Genomic DNA, 20,894 nt, shown 5'->3' on the forward strand with positions numbered 1-20,894 from the left:
TATTTTGTTGATATTAGGTTTTTATTATTAATGTTAAGGTTATTGTTGTTGTTGTTAATTATTGTTTTTTTTTTTTTTTTGGATTTTGTTATTTTTATTATTAATGTTAAGGTTATTATTGTTATTATTATTATTATTGTTATTATTTTTAAAAATATGATTAGTATTATTATTAAACTAATTTGATATTAGGGTTTTTATGGTTATTGTTGTTGTTTAATTTTTTGTTGTTGTTGTTATTAGTAGTACTATTATTAATATTTTGAATTATGATTAGTATTATAGTTGTTGATATTAGTGTTATTATTATTGTTATTATGGTTATTGTTGTTGTTGTTAATTTGTATTTGTTGTTGTTGTTGTTGTTAGTTATTGTTGTTAGTTATTGTTGTTTTTAGTTATTGTTGTTAGTTATTGTTGTTGTTAAGGTTATATTTGTTGTTGTTAATTTGTATTTGTTGTTGTTGTTGTTGTTATTATTATTATTGTTGTTATTGTTATTATGGTTATTATGGTTATTGTTATTGTTATTACTAAAATCGGATTATTTTTTAATTTTATGTAGATCGAGGGTTCTGGTGCTCGACATGCAATATCACGACGTCTGAATGCATCTGTTAGGAGACAGACATCTCGATCTTCACCGGTTCAGCCGGAGCAGCAGCAATACGGGTCTACTAGTGGTTGGTCGAGAGACCAACAGTCTGGTAATAGTCGGCCCTTGTACTCTGCAAGTGGAGCACCCATATCTGACGATGAAGACGAATGTTCGGCTAGTCATGCTGGTGACCGAGATGAAGAACAGGACCCTCAGGATTTCCATATGGTATATAGGGGTCAGTTTGGGAGATTTGTTGGTAGTGGGTCGAGTCAGCCTACTTCCAGCTCTGCAGAGGCATGGTTAGTGCAGGAACCGATGCCGGGTGGGCCTGAGGATGGGTCAGTTATCCCTAGTTTTGGCGGTCACGTGGCACGGTATATCTGGATGGAGCAGGAGCGTAGTGTTTTACGCTGTTTGAGTAGGACAAAGTTATGTTCTGACTTGTTCACTTGGCGAGGCCGTCAATCTGCGGAGGACATTGCGGCGATTGATGCTAGTTGGTTGTCTCACTTGCCCGGCCTGATGTTTAAGAGACTTGATTGGCCGTTGATTTCTGCTTTTGTTGAGAGGTGGCAGCCAGATACGAACACCTTTCACATGCCATTTGGGGAGATTACGATCTTGCTGCACGACGTGTACAACATACTTGGGTTACGGGTTGCAGGCAATATGGTGTCCACTACTCCTAGCACGGACGTGTTACGGGACGCGTGCTCGGTCACCATGGATATGACTCCAGATGATCTGTCTGAGGTTTGCGGCACAAAGACCATTTGGCAGGGTAGTGGGGTGTTGACTGATAAGATTTTTGAGTCCACATTGGCGGTCGACCGGGATTTTAGTGAGCAGCTTGATGCATACTTGTGGTTAGTGCTTGGAGGTACACTGTTTGTAGACAAGAGTGGTAACCGTACGCATCCTTCCTTCCTCCACGAGCTATGTCACACGGATGTCCCTATTAACGAGTATGCTTGGGGAACAGCTGCACTAGCCTACTTGTATCGGCAACTGGGCACGGCATCACGGAAAGGTGCTGATTCGATTGCTGGTTGTCTCACGCTTCTGCAAGCGTGGATTTACGAGTACTTTCCGTGCTTTCGGCCACAGCAGGGTACCTTGACCCGGGACCTTCAAATGCCTCGTGCGTCTGCTTGGGATGTAGGAGCGGGATGTCCTAGCAAGAACCTGGAGCGCCTATTAGCTTTTCGTACTAGGATTGATGCGCTTACTGACCGTGAGGTGAACTGGCTACCGTACGGAGTTGATCCTGCATTACGAGTGCCCCCCACTTTATTCATTGGCTGCATCCAGTACCGTAACATCATTGAGCCGTACATGCCTGATAGAGTGGTGCGCCAGCTTGGTTTCGTGCAAGGCATTCCCCGCGAGATCATCAGGCCAGAGAAGGCCAAGAGGCCGACTAACTTGAAGATGTATCGGGTAGACTTCCCGATTGAGATGACAGCTGTGATGTGGAAGAGGTTTGTCCCTGGGGTATCTCAGAGTGTTGTTTTAGGTGCCCTACCCAGGCTTAGTGCTGCAGCTCCTTCGGTTGCGCCCGGTTACATGCAGTGGCTGTACAGGTTTTCTCACCCGCGGGTATCTCCAGGTCCAGGAGTTACAAGCAACCTGCCTGAGCGGACTAACACTGATTACGTAAGTATTTATGCTTATTATTATATTAACAATGACTTATATGAATTTTTGTGTTTAAAATATGTTATTGTTTGATTTGCAGTGGATGGGTCGGTCCATGGAGATTCACCAAAGAGCACTAGCTGAGTATCCTGAAATGTCGAGTGAGACTCGAACAATGACTGAGCAGCTTGTATTTGATTGGAAGTCAAAAATGGGACTTTAGATTATTTTGATTAGATGTTCTGTTAGTGGTTTTACTTATGTTATGAACTTATTTTTATTTTTTGTTTTTTAAATGTACTGTATAAACTGGACACTTCTTTTATTTTATATTTGATGTTTTGTTTCATATCATGTTAGATTAAAAGCAAATACATTTAAAATTAATTTTGTAATTCTAATTTTCTTACAAATGTTCAAAGTTAGTAAATGTACATTACAAACTACCTAACTAATGCATCCCACATGTCCCTTCTCAACTGATATGCTTGATCCCATCCATTGACACTATCCTCGTGGTTTTGCGTCCACCAACCGGCGATCGGCGGGAGTGGTGAATCAGGTACAAGGTCAAGACGGATAAAATGTGATCCACCAACTGTAGCAATCACAAACTCTCGAGTCGGTGACCAAACCCCGTTGCGTGCCCTAAGCGGTAAGACTGTGATGCATGGGTAGTAGCAAGTTGGTACTAGGCCTACTCCGAGACAAATCACCCTTGCGTTGAACCACGTAGCAATAGGAAATAAATCTTGAATTGTAACCATCCAATGCCGCTCCCCGACAGCCCCACCATCCCATCGAATACGCTCCACGTTCATCCAAAGTCGCCCAAGCCCATAAATCCGTTCGTACAAATCAGGATGACCAGCGACCTCGTTCGCTATTGTTTCCCGAGCGTCAAACCACTTATTTTGATCGCCAAAGAAGAAGTCGGCGACACAACGAAAGCCACAGTTCCCATCACCAATCACATCCTTCCAAGACGAAATGTACGGCAACATTGGGGCTGGAAGCAAGTTCAAATACCTGCATTGACTAATGTCACTTGGATCTACAACACAAAATTAAAAGATAAATTATTAGTAAAGCTACAAGTATTAAGTTTACATATTTTTATATTAAATATAGAATTTTCGAAAATACCTGGTTCTGGGTCACCACCACGTTGAGTGTGTTGACGGTTCACATGCTCGAAATAGCTATGATCACGCCTGGTGTTATTTCTTTTCGGTCGACCACGAGTGTTAAGGTTGATATGTGGTTCTTCAAGGTGTGAATGATCTGGATGTAGCTCCTCTTCAATGATTCGCGTTACATTTCGACGTACGGCCGGGTCACTTTCCATGACTTCGTCGATTAGGGACCGAAAATGTGCAGCCTCCTCGGTCGTATCATTTACCACTTCAGGAATGTTAACACCATCACCAATAACCAGTATCTTCCAGAAAGAATGAATTTGGCTGCTATACAATCCTGTCTGTGCAACTATCGAATCATGTATCTGGCAAGCACATGGAAGACCATGGGTCAGATGCATAGCACATCCACACCGTTCATGGACCTGGTAACTCAAATCTCGCATCCTTTTCGTCTCGTCATCCAGAACTTTCAAGCAATGTTGAGACACTTTGCCATTTATACGTGACAGTGGCAACTGTCTGTACATCTGACCAATTTTAGACCTTGATGCCTCCAAGTCATTACGAATTTGTATGATGCGATTACCGATATGACAATGGACTCGGGCCCATACGGTATCCAAAGCACCTGCCAATGATTCTAATTAGTAAATTCAAATACAATTACAATTAATACAATTACAATTAAGTAACAACGAGAACAACTAATAAAATAATACAACTAACCTGTGGATGATTCTAACCAAGTTTTCACTGCTGAATGTTGGCTCTCAACTCTGCAGTTGGTGGTGTTACCAAAATGAAGAACCTGGTTCGTCCAAAATTTCACAAATTTCTCCTTATGACAAAGCCAAGTTCTCTCAACATACTGAATCACTTCCGGATATTTTCCCCACCTCACTTGCATGGCAGTTAGAGCACGATCATACTCCGCCTGTGTTGTTGCATTCACGATTTTGAACCATCTCCCAGCTCTAAAACTGACACCAACCTTCTTGTTTCCAAACATCTTCGTCACCTTAGCCTCCACATCTCTGTTGATGTGCCATAGACAGAGTAAATGTGACGTCCCTGGAAAGACTTCTCTCAAAGCCGCACATAGCCCAAGATCACGGTCTGAAATAAATACAGATGGCTCTTTATCAAACCCAATCAACTCCCTTAATCTCTGCAACACCCACCGATAGCTAGCCGTGCACTCGTCGCGCATGAAAACATATCCAACTAAAAAATTCTGGTTTGTCGGTGTCACGCCTACTATCTCAAAGAAAGGCATGTTATATTGATTGGTCTTGTAAGTAGAATCCATACCTATGACATGTGGGTATGTGCGGAGTATGTTGACCATGATCGGGTGCACCATAAATGCATGTTGCAAAACGTTGTGATCATCGTTCGTGAACCAGTAAATGTATTTACTCTCTCTCGCCAGATGAAGAAATTGCTGAACAACTCCTCTTCCTTCGGACATCTCCATCCTGAAGTCATTTCGGCAATTGTAAATATGTCGGATGTTTGGATGATCATCAGGAAATTGCTCGGCAATAGTGGACATGATGTTACGGGGAGCAACCTTGGACTTTGTCATGTCCCGCACAACCTGTTTTGCACCCGGACTCAATCCGCTCACTTTACGGTGACCCTCTGGGTACACAATCATTGGGTGGTTATGTGTCCCGGTGTGATCATTTTTCGCAATGATCTTCCAATTTTCGGTGCTGACATCATAATATATCTTGATGTAGAATGGACAACCATTAGCTTTGGTTTTGGTGTCCTTCCGTATTGCGTTCTCCAAATCTCTCGGCTTGCTCCTTCGTGACCGATCACATCGCAAATACCGATACGGCCGACCATCTCTGGTTTTGTTATAAGACGATTTCACCAATATAAATCCCAAATTTATGGAAACACCATCAGCCCATGTAACAGCATCGTCAAATGTAGGAAATAACGTATCGGTGACAAAATTCCCACTATAATTCACACCGTCACCGCCTTCCTCAGATTCCATATCCTATACAAATTAAACAAAACATGCTTTATGTCAAAATAATAATAATAAAAACAATAATAATAATAATTATAATTAAAATAATAAAAACAATACTAATAATAATAATAATAATAATAATAATAATAATAACAATACTAATAACAATACTAATAATAATAACAACAAATACAAAACAATAACAATATTAATGATAATAAAAAATTATAACAACAACTACAAAACAATTTATAAGACCATAACATTAATTAATAAATAAATAATAATAATAATAATAACAATAATAATAATAATAATAATAATAATATTAATATTAAAATTATATTTCTACTAATTAATAATAACAATATCAACAGCAACAACAACAATAAAAATAACAGCAACAACAACAATAATAATATCAACTACAACAACAACAATAATATCAACATATTACTAATAATAACAATAATAATAACAATAATAATAATAATAATAATAATAATGAAACAAAAAATAAACATATTACTAATAATCATATTAATACAACAAAATAACATTACTTATCAAATACTAAATCACAACAATAATCACAAGATCACGAACAAAAAATACATAAAAAAAAAACTTAATAAACGTACTTAACATTTAAAAAAAAAAAAAATTAATAGGGACATCCGCCTAAAATTTCCGGATGTCCCTTGGTACATCCGCCTAAAATTTCCGGATGTACCATGGAACATCCGGATTTTTTAGGCGGATCCTACTTCCGCTTGAAATTCCCGGATGTTCCATGGTACATCCGGAAATTTTAGGCGGATGTACCTAGGACATCCGGAAATTTTAGGCGGATGTCCTAATTACCGAAAATAAAAAAAAAAAAAAAACTTACAGAATGATCCGACGCATTCTCCGGCGTACGTATGTTCCACTCGCCGTCCATGACCCAAGACCCGTCGGAAAATTTAACGATTTTTGAAAATAGAAAATTTAGGTGGTCGTGGGGACCGATTTGGTTGCAAGGTCGTGGGGACCGATTTTGGGAAGCTCGGGACAATAATGTCGTGAAGTAAGGGGACCATTTCATGTATGGTGTCCAAATGGGGAACAAGGTTCTTTTTATAACCCAAATTGCATAAAGGGCATAGTGGTCCATTCAAGTAAAAAAGGGAGCGTTACCTGGTAATTTGGGAGCGACAAATAGCAGTTCAGTTTTTGAGGGTTTACAGTAAAATTGAGTCCACTAATTAGTAATTTAACCATAGTTTGAATGTTTGATTTGAAGAAGAGGTCAGCTAGTTTAGGAAAAAGGTCCGACTTAACTTGCCTTGTTGCCCATGCGAAGCTTGTATGGTACGATTGGAGATGTGACTTTACTTGGGAAGTTATATCTCTATTCAAGCTCAGATACATTGCTTGAATTAGAGATTTAGAGGTATTCCGTACTTCGTATTCTCCTCTCGTGTTTCTCGTCCATGTCGAATGAACCTTATCAGAAATCTTTTTTAAGTGATACTTTCTCGGTTGAAATTGCAACTTGGCTGGCGTTTGAAATCGGGTCTTAAGGCCGACAAAAGTTCCTCGAATAAAATTTCTAAATGAGAATTATTTTAATTGGAAAATCAATCAATCACCGAAACCCAAAAAAAAAATGACAACTACTGCATAATGGTATTGGGTTTAATAATGGACTAAAATCTCCCTAAATCATCCTTTATGTTCCTAGTTCACCATGTTGAAACTTAAGACTACGGGCCTATTCTCTTCGGCTTATTTTCAGTTAAGTTTAGTTCCTAACTTTCTTCTCTCATAAAATATTCAGTTCATTTCAGTTTACTCAGCTCAAATCAGCTCATCTCAGTTCAGTAAATCAGAACAGGCCCTACTTATGTGAGACATAACCTTGCCTGTCCAAAATAATTTGACAAAAGAATTCAAATAACTTCCCTTGTTTGGATCAAAACTGAAAATGGAATAAAGAAATGTCAACAAACCTTTACGAGGGCAATTGTTCACAGAGTGGTATGGATTTAGAATCGAGATAGAACTTGATTCTTAATACCATGTATTTGGTTGTTAACCTACCTTCAAACTCAATCCAATGGCCAAATTTTTGTGCAAACCTTTCACACAAAGCTTAAAGCTATCTATGACGAGTTAAATCGACTCAAAACCCTATGCACCATGCTTGTACCCATCATGGTACACATGAAACATCAACATGGAATTAAGTCAACATGTCGGCAAGAAAACCAGGTAGCGTTGGGAAACTAGCTTTACCACATTTGTGCCAGAAAATGGTTTCTTGCGGCTAGGGATGTTAACGAGCCAAACCAAGACCGAGCTTGGGTAGCTTAGGCTTGGCTCGTTACACTATTGCTCGAGTTCGAGCCGAGCCTCAAGCTTTTTCGAGCGTAAATTATCAAGTTTAAATTACAATAAAAATCGACTTAGGTTCGAAAATCATTACAATATAATGTCAATTTTTAAGATATAATAAATTATAACTAAGTTTATTTATTTTTCTTTGACTTATTAAAAATATGGGAAATTCTCAATGGTAGCCTCATGTTTTTGCTTTTTCTCAATGGTAGCCAACTTTTTTTTTGGTTCTCAATGGTAGCCCTCAACTTTTTAAAAGTTGCAACCGTAACCTTATTAACTTAAAAAGGTTAAGTAACTGTTAAATGTAACTAGAGTTAGAGCATTTAACCATGTTTTCTTAAAATAAAAAACAAAAATTAAAAAAAAAATTATTTAACTATGTTCAATTTTTTTCTCTCTCCTTCACTTCATGGCTGTCACGATCTTTCCCCCAAATACCCACCATCCCAGCCACCCTCTCCCCCTCCTTCTCACTGTATCTCCTTTGAGGAGATGGTCATGGCAACCACATGCCACACCCACACAATTCTCTTCCTCCAAACCCCTTTCTACCATTGGAAACTCACCAACAGACCCATTTCCATCCCTTCAACTTCGAGATCTGCAACCCCATTTCTAAGGTTAGCTATACACCGCCGCTACCTCGCCACAAAATCTCCGGCAACTTCAAGATCAATAAACCCGTTTCTCGCTCTCTCCTTCCCTTCATGGCTGCCAGCCTGCCACCCTTCATTTCCCCAAACTATGAGCCTCGACGGCCCGACCCCCTTCCCCCTTCACCCACCACAAGTCGCGCACTCATTAATTTGGAAATCTTAATACTAATTTCGAAATTGAAAAAGGATTGTAAATTCAAATTAAGACGTTCAATTTCTCGAATCTGAGGCTCTCTCCCTAGTTTTTGATCAAGTTTGGGAGAAATGGGAGAGACAGTTCAGGTTTTGGGGAAAGGGGTGGAACCGTGGAAGGGATGGGTGGGGTCTCGGGGTGGTGGTTGTTGTGGTGTTGGGACAGAATTTTCGGTGAGGGTTGGACGGCCGCTAGCGGGCTAGGTTTGGCCAGGCACCAGCATACGGTAAGGGAGGGGGAGACGGTGGTGTGAGGAGGCCGGGGTGGTTTTTTTATTATATATTTTTTTAAAATAGTTAACCTTCGTTTTTTTTATATAATAAAAATAAAGTTAACCTTGGTTTATATTTATAATAAAAATAAATATAAAAAAAATATTTATAATAAAGTTAGTTTTAACAGAAATTTATCGGAAAACCATGATTAAGGTTACGGTTGCAGCTTTTAAATAGTTGGAGGCTACCATTGAGAATCCAAAAAAATGTTGGCTACCATTGAGAAAAAGCAAAAACATGAGGCTACCATTGAGAATTTCCCTAAAAATATTCTACTAATATTTAAGGTTACAATGTTAAAAAAAATATATTTCGAGCTTGTTCGCGAGCTTTCAAGATGAACAGGGCTGTGTCTTGGCTTGTAAAAATTACGAGCCGAGCTCGAGTAGTTCGCGAGCCAGCTAAGCTCATTATATATACGATGCTTCTTCCACCCGAGCTCAACACAAAAAAAAAAATCACTTTATAACGATTATTTAAACAGTAAAACAGTGGCATTATAATCATAAAAACCTCCTCAAATCTCCCTATCAAGTATTATTCAAGGTGATTTGAAGTCGATTCAAGCCCTAGGTGATCCAATCCATTAATCCTAAGTTGTAAAACGCGTTGTTAAAGATGACATGTTTAGGTTTTCTTTTTTCAATCAATGTTAATTTATTTTTTTGTGTGATCAAATGCATCACACTATAGTATAATTTTAGGGTTTAATACTTTTATTTATTTATTTATTTATTGATAGATAGAGAGGGCTTGATATTGTATTTGCATGTTGTACAAAAATCCATTTCTACATGTCAATATATAAATCGAGTTGAATGGTCACAATGTGCAATATTTCGTGTAGATAATCCGATCCTTCATCTATATGTTAATAATATAAATTTATACTTGTTATGAAATACTTGTGGATGCCCATGATATCCAAGTACTCTATAGAATAGAATATTGTATGGAATAATAAACCCATCTTTTCTCTCCTAATCTGTCATATATTCTCTCCTAATCAAGGTTTAAAAAATGATGGTGCTATTTTGCTAATGCGAGGAAGGAAAAATATCATAAAAGACATCCACACATATTTTCTATTGATAATTATTATACTACATGCACCATTTGCTTTTAATAGTCGTAGTTTAAAAAAATTTGACCACATAGTCTATAAGGAAAAAGTTATTTTAACGCATGTTGTTAAATTCATCTTAGTGTGCAGTTTCATAATGTCGTTTTTTTAATTTTATCAAATCATGTTTCTTAGAGTAAGAGATGGTGATAGTTTTCCAGTTTTTGCAATTGCTTCCCCCCCCCCCCCCCCCCCCCCCCCCCCCTTTTTCCAGTTTTATTTTAACGCATGTTAAATTCATCTTAGTGTGTAGTTTCATAATGTCGTTTTTTTAATTTTATCAAATCATGTTTCTTAGAGTAAGAAATGGTGATAGTTTTCCAGTTTTTGCAATTGCTTCCCCCCCCCCCCCCTCTTCCAGTTTTATTTTTACGCATGTTGTTAAATTCATGTTAGTGTGCGGCTTCATAATGTCGTTTTTTTAATTTTATCAAATCATGTTTCTTAGAGTAAGAGATGGTGATAGTTTTCCAGTTTTTGCAATTGCTCCCCCCCCCCCCCCCCCCCCCCCCCCCCCCCCCCCACCTATTGTAGATGGGTGAAGAAGTTAAAAGGCAAAAGGGTAGAAGATAGCAAGAAATACATTAATTCATCTTGTGTACTAATTACGGAGTTAATGGCAACCGTTTGTTCTTCAAACTCATATTGAGAAACACTTGTGTGCTAGTTGTAAGAAAACAAAAAAAAAAATATTATGAACAAAAGAATTATGACATCTTCAAGGATAGGCAACACTGAGAATTGCTTCGAAAATGTGATGTTTAAGTTTGGTTCCAGTCATGCTGCATGGATATAATCATTCAAGTCATTCCATGAATCACAACACTTAATTTTCTTTTGCTGGGGATATTGAAACCTTGGATCTTTTGGAATCGTTGGTTGCTTTGTTGACCTGAAAATCCCGAGATGATCAACTGTAATTAGATGCTTATCTTCTAAAGTAAAAAGATACAAACTCAATCTGTATTCAATGTAAATATTACCCCGTACCTCCTGGGGACAAAAGGCCTGTCAAAGTAAGGCATGGGCTGAGCTTTCGGGACGAGTTCCTTTCTTAATCTTCTTATTTCTTCCTCCTCTTCTAGCTGTTAGAGCAAAAGAGAAGTTTCTCACTTAATTTACTGCGATCATAATAATACTCTGATTATGTTCAGTTTATCACAGTTATTTAGTAGTGTACCTTCTGTTGCCTCTCTCTATCCAGTTTGTATTGCTCTATCAACGTCAATTTTTCAGAAATCTGGTAATTGAATCACAATTACATTAGCAACTATGATTACCAAAAGTACTTAAAAGAAATGAATTCAATAATCACTAAACATACCTGGTGGTCAAACTCTGCCCGTTCCACAGCCCTTACATCGCTGTGCAGCTTCAGGTCGATTGGCCTTGTTATGTCTTTAATTGGTGGCTTTATCAGACACTACATATGAACGTACACGTCAAATTAGCATTCACTGAATTATTCAAGTATAATCTATTAGACAGAGCAATTATAGAAGTCTTTCTATTGAGGATAAACAGTGTTTATAGGACTCACTTCTGGTTCATCAGTTGTCCATGGAAGGCCTTGTGCAATAGGTATCCGCTGCTTCTCCTCTTCAATCATCATTTCTTGTAATTTTTTCACAAACTCCTCCTCCTTCATTTTTCCTCTTTGCTGAAATTATGGGTGGAGGAAGCAGATGTAATATTTACAGCACACACGTAGAGAAGGGAAAGAAAAAGCATTGGTGAAGGGAAGTAGAAATGACTAACCTACATAGAACTAATAATAAAATAAAAGTTTTGCTGTCCTCAAGTAACTTATTAAAATGAACCATTACTTAATCATCTGCATTAACATTTCACACTTATAATAGACACATACATAGGGTAATTAAGAGATGAGACTTGCAGGTTGCAGAAATACATCTCTTCTGTGATCAAACTTGCAGGTTGCAAAAGAAAAGGTGGAAATTAAACTTGAAAAGACAGCCACCAGAAGTTATAGCCTATTAGTCTAACCCCTCTCATATGGAAAAAAAAGTCGAAAAGGACACAAAAACAACGTTGTAATGATAGAACTTGATAATCACTCACTTTAAATGGATGAAATATTGACTTCAAATATGTTCAGAGAAGACATTAAAAGTGGCAGATAATATCACATAAAAGCACTATATCTCTTCTGAATTCAGAACTTAGCCAAATTAATTAGAGTATAGATACTATCTAGAGAAAGTTAATTTTCCAGTTGAAACCAAAGCCCAAAGTTACCATGAATGTCCCTCAATAATCACAAGAATTTGACTGAAAAAAAAAAACAAATAACAAAAACTAAAAATTCATCCTTGCAGCTTTATCATTCTCTGAATCAGGCCTATTACCATCATTAGCTTATACAAATAAAATTCCAGCAGAACATCTGTTGTTGTATAAAAAAGCTATCTATCTATTGTAAGTTCCAAATATTCCAATGCTATGGCTAATGGCTTACACTAACAGATACAAAGAGAGTTCAATCTAGAAATCCGGCTTAGAATTCACCTAGGAATTTGCTTTATGTATAATATTAATTTTCATTCATAAAATTAAGTGCTCTATTACTCATCATCAGAAGGCAATATTAATAATAGCTTTGTGTCCCTCATCAAATAATAAAAAATTGGTACACGGAGAATAAATATGACAGCTTAGAGCAGAACGTGACGACGCTTTAACTTATTGTATCCTACTAACAGGAACGTTGTAAAAAGAATCCAATATTAGAAATTCTGCATTGAAAAGGGTCAACTACACTCCATTAATAACGGAGACACGTCCTTTGATTAACAAAGAAAAAAATACTTGTTTGCATCATTGAAAGCTAACCTTTCCCCCTCGAAATCCCATATCAATAAATGCCGCAAAGATACACTAACGGGTGTGTTTGGATTGAAGGAAATGGAGGGAAAGGAAGGGAGGAGAAATGGAGTATCTTTCATTTGGATAGCAAATGAGGAAGGAGGGGAATTGGAGGGGAGAGAAATGAAAGGATTAAATTGTAGAATTAATGGAGAGATTTGGAAGCAAAACTCACCATTCTTCCCTCCCCTCCCTTTCCCTCCCTCCCCTTCTTTTCCTTCCTCTTTCTTTATCCAAACAAACTGTAAGGATCACCAGAATCAATCCAGAAATGCAAAGCAGACTTCCAATGTTTATCAGTTCTTCTAACACAAAAAATCTGATGAAATTGTTCCCTACCCTGGGCTGCAATCATGGAAGACTAACTAATCTTTTCGACACTAATGCATGAGTGTAACCGCCCCCAGCAAGGAATTCCTCATTCTAACACATTAGTAATTCAATAGCAAAAAACACATAGCAACTATGCAGTGATTATACCTCAGTCCTCAGCCTAAATGGTCTCTGGGAAGTGACTCTATGCTGTTGCTTCTTCTTCCACTTGCTTCCACCAACAGTCCCTGAAGAAAATGAGCCCTGAAAAACATAATATTCCAAAACATAAGCCTCAATATACAATAACATACATCCTAAAACATACAAATATAACATAAAGCCCAAAACACTATGCTTACACTTCTTCTTCTTCGACTTCCAATCGAACTTCTGCTCGAAACACTACAATTAAAACCGAATTAAGACACATCCAAACCCGAAAACAACTACTCAAACACACACAATTGAATTATAATGTACCTTCCCCTGCTACTATCTAATGAAGAAGTAACATGTGCATCCATCCCCAAGCTTTCAGCATTGAAGAACAATTCTCCGGGACAAAAAGCAGACGACGATTCCTGTGTTTCGGGTGCTCTAGGAGGCTGCTGCAAACCCGGCAACGCCCATTTAATCCCCTTCTTTGTATCCTCCTCATCCTCCACCTCATTTTCATCATCTTTGTTACCCTCCGATTTCTTAGGCAATGTCAAAAGCTTCTCAAATGCCTTCACTAGATGCAAAACCCTCCCTGAACCCGGCTCCGGAACACTAGCCCTTGCCTCCTGCAACAATATATCCCGCCTTCGTTTCGTAGTCGAACTACCCACCCCTTTCGGAGAATCAGCCGCCTCCGGTTCGCAATCACCCACATCATCTACACCCCCAAGTTCTAATTTCTCACTACTGGGTTTATCAAAATCTTCATACTCTTCAACCCCACCATCATTTTCATCCCTACTCTTAAAAAACTCTTCCTGAGAAACCCTCAAATTCTCATAAGCAACACACAAACACTTTCCATTAACCCTATCTTTACACTTACAATTCCGATTCAATTCTTGCTTATTCGCATTATTCTTCTTCGCAACCACAAATTTCCTCTCCCTGATCTTCTTCTTGGGCGATACAAAAGAAGAAATCGGGTTTTTACTCGCAGATTTCTGGGATTTCGCAGATTTAATCGAAGGAGATGATTTCAAATTAGGGTTAGAATTCTCTTGATTCTTTGCGGCATTTGATCGAACACTTTGTGGGTCTTTTGTTGGAGTCGCCATTGTTGCTTCCTTCAACTGAAATCACTCGAGAAAGTAGGAGAGAGAGAGAAAAATGGAGAATTTGGAGGCGTTGATTGTGAGAAAGTGAAAAAGAGGGAAATAAGATGAACGTTGGACACGGAGCTCCGTAACGGCTAGTTTTTTGGAGCCTGTTGTAGGAGGGAGCGATTAAGATGGGGGCAAATATGAATTATTAAAGAAATTTGAAGTTTTGTTGATTAGTTTTTGCTAGCCGTTAAATGTGGAATATTGTGCATCAAGGTTGTTAATCACACCCAATTTATAAGGAAACTAATCAACGAAACAGAAAAAAATAAATAAATAAACATTATTAAATTTCACAATTTTTTTATTTTTTATTTTTTTATTTTTAATTATATTTCACAATTTGTTTTTCAAATGAAAAACTTTGGTATAAATTTGCTAGGTTTTGTAATTAAAAATTTGACAATTAGTGGATATTTTATAATTGTAAGTTTAACCAATATAATTAGTTGAGTGTATTAAGGGTTCGTTTGGCATTGCTGTGGTTTTCTGTTTTTTGGTTTTTTGTTTTCAAAAAGTATATGATATGAGTCCCATAATGAATCAAAAATTATATAAACTTATTAAAATTATGATAATTTTGAAAACTGACAACAGAAAAGTGGAAACACCTTTTTCTTGTTTCCTGTTTTTGGTTTTTGGTTTCAAAAAAACAGAAAACTGAAAACCAAAACTGATGCCAAACAAGCCCTAAGTGTTTTGATTATTTTGTAGGTACGGAAATATTATTAAGTTTAACCAATATTAGGAAAAATACACTTTATTAATCCCAACTTTCACCCGTTTACTTTCATTAATCCCAACTTTGGATTATTCCTCAATAATCCCAACTTTAAGGTGGGTTATCTTTCTTCAAAACAAAAAACTGGTAACCTGCTAAGGAAGTGAACAAATAGTCAACAAACCTACATATTGACTTTTAAGACCAAGTCGGCATCTTCTCCTAACCACTTCCCCCTGCCAAAATTAAACTCCCGCCATTAATACCTCTCTGTCTTCGGATTTCACTTCCCCCCAAATTACGACCCATTGTACTACTCTAGATTTCCCAAAAATCGCAGAGGGAAGGACTAATTGCGTTCTAGGGTTTCCATTTGAGGAAAGGAACAACTCAGTTGATGACATCGAAGTTGTTGACGTTAGCAAACAGAGGCCAGGTAACCCTAAAATCGTGTTTAATTTGTGCATTTTTTTGTTTAATGAGCAATTATACCCAATTACGACATGTAATTGTGGTTTTTATGTGTGTTAATTCATGTTTAAGAAAAGAAATTGCAATAAAAATTGAAACTTGGAATTAGGGTTCGTTTGATGTGAAATTTGCTGTTGTTTAAGCTTGTTTGTTGGTTGAATGTTTAACAATAGAATATTTGATTTATGTTGCGTTTTGTGTAGTTGTAGTATTTTTGTTTATTATTGTTTCCAAATTGAACTTTGGTACCGCAATTCTAGGTTGTAGTTTGAAGTTTCCAAATTGAAGTTTGAACATGGATAGTGTTTTTGGCAAGATCGGGTTGAAGTTTTGGCATTCTGGGTCTTTTAGTACTATGTCTAATGGTGAATTGGTGTATGTGGGAGGGAAGGATAAAACAAAGCAAGTTGACCCAGATGAGTTATGCTTATGGGACATTATACAGATGGGGACTGATTGTTGTGGGAAATCTGTTGAAGCTGTGTTGTATTTGATCCCTGGACTAAGTCTGACTAATGGTTTGAGGAGGATTAGTGGTGATGAAGATGTGAGGGAGGTGATTGAAATTGGAAGAAAATATAGGAATGTGGAGTTATATGTACATCATGGTGATGAGTCACCATTGCTGGACCCCACAGACCCACCTGTTGTCCAAACACATTATCAACTGTTACCCTAAGAAGAAGAATCTGATGAGTGTGATTCCCCTAAACCCAAATCTCAGGAAAAAACAAACCCAAAAAGGGGACCACCAAAAGGTACTTTGACTATTAGACCAAAAGAAAAAGCTCCCACCCCATCACATTTAATAGATAAAGTTATTCCCACACTTTAAAAAAAAAAAAAACAGTTTCCAGCTCACCTAAAGTTAAATTTGTATCTAAGTCAGCCAGTCTTCATCCTCCCACTACTTCTAATCCAAATCTGGGTTTAGATAACCCTCTTCCTTCACAATCTAAATTCCAAACAGAACCCCAAGTGTTTGAATATTACAGTTGGTTTGATGACAGGCCTGATTCTCCAATTCCCTTTAATGAGCTAGTAGGAGGTTACACTGATAGTAGTGAGGACAAAGACCCTCCTTATAATCCTAGCACTAACGAAGGTAAGGGAGTTGCAGTAGCTGATGAGGGGAGGGTGTTTGGTGATGTGTACACTGATGAGGACACTGATGAAGAAAGTTATGATGAAGTCAATCCTGGTGATTTAGCTGTAGAAGATTTGGATGTAGGCTTGGAGCAGTTAGATCCAGAGGTTGAGAAAGAATATGAAGTAGCAATTTTTAATGAGACATTAGAGACAGATTTTGATGTGAGTGATGAGGAGTACAACACAGCTAGGGAGATGGTCAAGGCTTGTAGTACACAGTTAGTTCAGGTTGCTTCAAAAGTTATACATGAAGTAGCTCATGGAAAATTAGGTGTTCAAGATCCAGTGACTGAAGGTGGAAATTTGAGTGATTATGAGGATTCCGAGGAGGAGATAGATACACCACCTGAGAGTGAAGATGAGGGAGGTGTTGGTTTGAGTAAGAAAAGATCTGCATTGCTTGTAAGTCCAAATACAGATTTCAGTCAATTTTAGTGGAAAGTGGGTTGAAGATTTGCCAAAAGAGAAGATTTCAGGGAGGCAGTGGCCAAATATGCTGTCCTGCAGGGAAAGAACCTAACTTTTTTTTTTGGCAATAAGAAGAGACACCAGAGGTTAGGAGTGAAATGCACTAAAGGGTGTCCTTTCTATGTGTATGCATCTTGGCATTCTAGAAAAGCAGCCATGATTGTAAAGAGGGTTAGTGGAGAGCATACCTGCTAAAGGAACATGAAGAAGAATAGATAGTTGAAAGCTTCATGGGTTGCTAAACAATTCCTTGAAGTGTTCAAGAGCAGACCACACTGGCCTACAAAGGTAATAGTGGAGAAAAGGGCTTTCAAGGTCATTGTGAACAGGGTCTTTGCTTATAAAGTGAAATATGCTGCCCAATAACCTCCTACATGGTTCAATGCATGAACACTACAAAAAAGTAGGAGGTTATCTTGCATCTTTGAAGAGTAGCAGCCCTGGTAGTACAACTGAGCTTGTTACTGTACAGCAGAAGAAGGGTACACCTGTGTTCCAAAGACTTTTCATGTGCTTTGAGGGCTTGTCTAAGGGATGGAAAGATGGTTGTAGAAAAGTGTTGGCTGTTGATGCAAGCTTCCTGAAGACTTTTCTTGGGGGTCAATTGCTCTGTGCTGTAGGAAGGGATGCCAATGACCAGATGTTCCCTGTGGCATGGGCTATTACTGAGGGAGAGAATAATCTGAGTTAGGAATGGTTTTTTGTTCATCTACAAAAAGTGTTGGAGTTGGGTGAAGTTGATGGTGTTGCAGTTCTTTCTGATGAGCACCAGGTATGAATGCTATGATTTTAGCTCCTACTTTTCTCACTTTTTAAAAGGTTGAATTGGTTTAGTGTTTACTTATTTATTGCATTTACTTTGCTGTTAGGCTATTGTCAATGCTGTTTCCTCTGTTCTGCCCAAAGCAGAACATAGGCATTGTGCTAGGCATATACTTGCCAACTGGCACAAGACCTATAGGGGAGATGAACTAAAATTGCAATTTTGGAAGATTGCTAAGTGTTACAACATGCCTGATTATGATGAGGCAATGGAGGAGCTCACTGTGATGAATCCAAAAGCAGCTCAGGCATTCAAAGCCTATAATCCTAGCCTAATCTATAGAGCTTTCTTGAGTACTACAATGAAGACTGATGCAATAACAAGTAATATTGCAGAAACTTTCAACGGCTACATAATAAATGCCAGAACAAAGCACCTCTTGTTCATGTTAGAAGAAATCAGAATATGCTTGATGCAGAGGCTACTCAAGAAAAGGCAGGACATGGAGAAAGTGACAGGTGTTCTGTGCCCTAGAATTCAAGCCAAATTGGACAAGGAGAAACACAAAGCAACCTACTGTGATGTGCAGCCTTCCACTGATATGTTGTTCAATGTCAGTCATAACATGGACCAGTTGGTTGTAAATTAGCACCAAAGAACTTGCAGCTGTAGGAAGTGGGAAATGCTTGGCATTCCCTGTTGCCATGCAGTTTCCTGCATATTCTTTTTGAACAAAGAAGTAGAAGACTATGTGGAGAGGTGCTACACAAGGGAAGCTTATCTACAGGCTTATGCAGGTATACACTAACTCTACTCCTCTGTATACACTTTGTAATTACTTTTAAAGCTTCCACTGAACCTGGTTATAATTGTATGTATTGACTGGGACAGGTTCAATTCCACCTTTAGAAGGTGAGAGGTTTTGGACAAAGGTGCATTATCCCATGCACCCACCACCAATTAAAATCGGTCCCAGGAGGCCAAGGAAGAACAGAATTAGGGACCCTTTTGAGAATCCTAAAAAACCTGGAGTTTTGACTAAGTCTGGTGTTGAGATGACATGCTCCTTGTGCAAAATCAAGGGGCATAACAAAAGAAGATTTCCTAACAAGGACACAGTACCACCCCCTATTGAACCACCCACTAAAAAGCCGAGGGGAAGGCCAAGAAGGGATGCTGAACCACCTAACAACCCTGCAACTCAGCTCATAATTTCTGAATCAGCTCCACACCACTCAATCACTGCCTAACCAACACAACTAGGGAGAGGTAGCAGAGCTATAAGAGGAGGGTTAGGGTCAAGAGGAGGTGGTCAAAGTTCTGCTACAACTACATCTTCTTCTGGGAGAGGGAGAGGACAATCTCAAACCTCTGCAGGGAGAGGGAGAGGACAAGATGAGATCCCTGCAGGTAGAGGAAGAGGGCAAGGCAGAGGTGGTAGGTACAGTGGTGGTAGGGGAAGACAGAGAATTCCAAGTGGAGTGGGTGTGTACATTGCTGAGGATGGGAGTATACAGCCCAATGTATGTGTTTCAAGTTTGCAAATTGATTTCCTTTGTTTTTGTGTTGCACCAATTGTTCTGACTTAGCCTAATGTGTACGTGTAATAGGTGCGTGGCAAATCCAATAGGAGAGGAGGAGTGACAACCAGGTCAAGCCATGACTGAAAGGAATGGTGTCCTTCTGTAGGGAATAATTTCAAGCCTTTAAATCCCGCTAGCTTGAACCCCACTGTGATCATACACTAAAGTACGGTGGCGTCCAAAAGGGAAGAAGATAGAGCAAAAGAGTCGCCAACAAGTTTTTTTAGGAACTTGTAAACCGTTCACGAGGTGAAGGTTACACCCCTTAACGATCCAAGAGATCGTCAACTCCATAAGGTCTAGAACCAAATAAGGGTTCGGGGATGAAGGTACAAATCCAACCTAAAAGAGATTGAACCTGCCCTAATAATAGGCCTCTACTTTATTCTGATCGTATTCATGTGCGCTTTTTGATTAACATGCAATCAATAGGATTAACCCTAAACCTGTTTAATCTATGTTGGTTAAATATAATGCACAAATAAATCTATTATTGGCGATCACTTGAATTATAATCAAACTAACCCTAACAAGATTATTAATTATCTTATTAAGCGTGATTACAAGTACCAAAATTCCCTTTAAACATGCATAAAAGGCGTGATCAAGCAATAACAATAAAATAATGTATCAAGCAACATAATAATAATCAATATCATGAATAATAATTATAATAACAATAAAAATAATCATAAATAAAATAATCATCATCAAAATAATAATAATAATCATATTCATAATCATCATAAATTATAACAATCATAATCATGTTCATGTTAATATTAAAGCATAATAATAGCAAGATCCTAGGCATGATACTAACAAGATTAATAACAAACCCTAGCATGTCACTAAGCAATAAAAATAAACCTTTAACCCTAACATGATACTAACAATCATAAATATTAGGAAGAACATAGGAAGCATCGTAACAATCATATTCAATATTAAAATACCCTAGACATGATACTAGGAATATCATAATAACAATATAAACATGATATCTAAATCATAATATCAATAAAAACAATTAAAGTACTTACTTTGATGCCTCGTACCTCTTTCTAATAACAAAATACACACGTTAGTAACTTCAAGGAAAATAATAATAAAAAAAATTAAATTAAATAATTGAAATAAAGAGTTGGGACCAAACCTTCAGAAATTAAACCTTTCACGTCTAGGGCGAAGGCAACTTCGAATATGGCTA

At 37.9% G+C, this 20,894-nt stretch overlaps 4 protein-coding genes across 5 annotated transcripts; 2 read left to right on the forward strand and 2 right to left on the reverse strand.

Annotated features, from left to right (window-relative positions):
* Positions 1 to 1,895: 1,895 nt before the first annotated feature.
* On the forward strand, positions 1,896 to 2,789 carry LOC145555914 (uncharacterized). Its single transcript, XM_081617626.1, has 2 exons — positions 1,896 to 2,257; positions 2,340 to 2,789. The coding sequence occupies exons 1-2, from the start codon at positions 1,937 to 1,939 to the stop codon at positions 2,460 to 2,462; spliced, it is 444 nt and encodes a 147-aa protein (XP_081473752.1). The 5' UTR covers positions 1,896 to 1,936; the 3' UTR covers positions 2,463 to 2,789.
* A 946-nt stretch (positions 2,790 to 3,735) lies between these two features.
* Positions 3,736 to 5,148, reverse strand: LOC145642822 (protein FAR1-RELATED SEQUENCE 5-like). The gene is made up of 3 exons (XM_081693987.1): positions 4,108 to 5,148; positions 3,785 to 4,009; positions 3,736 to 3,743 (listed from the first exon to the last, which is right to left on the reverse strand). The coding sequence occupies exons 1-3, from the start codon at positions 5,039 to 5,041 to the stop codon at positions 3,736 to 3,738; spliced, it is 1,167 nt and encodes a 388-aa protein (XP_081550113.1). The 5' UTR covers positions 5,042 to 5,148.
* A 5,434-nt stretch (positions 5,149 to 10,582) lies between these two features.
* LOC145555915 (microtubule-destabilizing protein 60-like) lies at positions 10,583 to 14,740 on the reverse strand. Of its 2 annotated transcripts, none has more exons than XM_081617627.1 (8): positions 13,688 to 14,740; positions 13,567 to 13,609; positions 13,373 to 13,468; positions 11,547 to 11,666; positions 11,331 to 11,429; positions 11,187 to 11,246; positions 10,997 to 11,091; positions 10,583 to 10,898 (listed from the first exon to the last, which is right to left on the reverse strand). In XM_081617627.1, exons 1-8 carry the CDS (start codon positions 14,482 to 14,484, stop codon positions 10,784 to 10,786), a joined length of 1,425 nt encoding a protein of 474 aa, XP_081473753.1. In that variant the 5' UTR covers positions 14,485 to 14,740; the 3' UTR covers positions 10,583 to 10,783. The 2 variants fall into 2 exon arrangements, with proteins under 2 accessions (XP_081473753.1, XP_081473754.1); XM_081617628.1 differs by having other exon boundaries at positions 10,990 to 11,091.
* Positions 14,741 to 17,690: 2,950 nt separating this feature from the next.
* LOC145642823 (uncharacterized) lies at positions 17,691 to 18,750 on the forward strand. The gene is made up of 3 exons (XM_081693988.1): positions 17,691 to 17,937; positions 18,058 to 18,110; positions 18,208 to 18,750. The coding sequence occupies exons 1-3, from the start codon at positions 17,691 to 17,693 to the stop codon at positions 18,748 to 18,750; spliced, it is 843 nt and encodes a 280-aa protein (XP_081550114.1).
* Positions 18,751 to 20,894: the final 2,144 nt, after the last annotated feature.

The sequence above is a fragment of the Chenopodium album genome, chromosome 8 (assembly GCF_948465745.1).
Source record: "Chenopodium album chromosome 8, dcCheAlbu1.1, whole genome shotgun sequence".
Lineage (NCBI taxonomy): Eukaryota > Viridiplantae > Streptophyta > Magnoliopsida > Caryophyllales > Amaranthaceae > Chenopodium > Chenopodium album.

Coding starts and splice junctions, on each gene's coding strand:
- LOC145555914 (XM_081617626.1), top strand. CDS start 1,937: ATGCCTGATAGAGTGGTGCGCCAGCTTGGTTTCGTGCAAGGCATTCCC. Junction 2,258..2,339: donor AGCGGACTAACACTGATTAC/GTAAGTATTTAT, acceptor TTTGATTTGCAG/TGGATGGGTCGGTCCATGGA.
- LOC145642822 (XM_081693987.1), bottom strand. CDS start 5,041: ATGATTGTGTACCCAGAGGGTCACCGTAAAGTGAGCGGATTGAGTCCG. Junction 4,010..4,107: donor TTGGTTAGAATCATCCACAG/GTTAGTTGTATT, acceptor AATCATTGGCAG/GTGCTTTGGATACCGTATGG.
- LOC145555915 (XM_081617627.1), bottom strand. CDS start 14,484: ATGGCGACTCCAACAAAAGACCCACAAAGTGTTCGATCAAATGCCGCA. Junction 13,610..13,687: donor TTAGATAGTAGCAGGGGAAG/GTACATTATAAT, acceptor TTTTAATTGTAG/TGTTTCGAGCAGAAGTTCGA. Junction 11,430..11,546: donor GGACAACTGATGAACCAGAA/GTGAGTCCTATA, acceptor GTTCATATGTAG/TGTCTGATAAAGCCACCAAT.
- LOC145642823 (XM_081693988.1), top strand. CDS start 17,691: ATGCTGCCCAATAACCTCCTACATGGTTCAATGCATGAACACTACAAA. Junction 17,938..18,057: donor CCTGAAGACTTTTCTTGGGG/GTCAATTGCTCT, acceptor ATCTACAAAAAG/TGTTGGAGTTGGGTGAAGTT. Junction 18,111..18,207: donor TTCTTTCTGATGAGCACCAG/GTATGAATGCTA, acceptor CTTTGCTGTTAG/GCTATTGTCAATGCTGTTTC.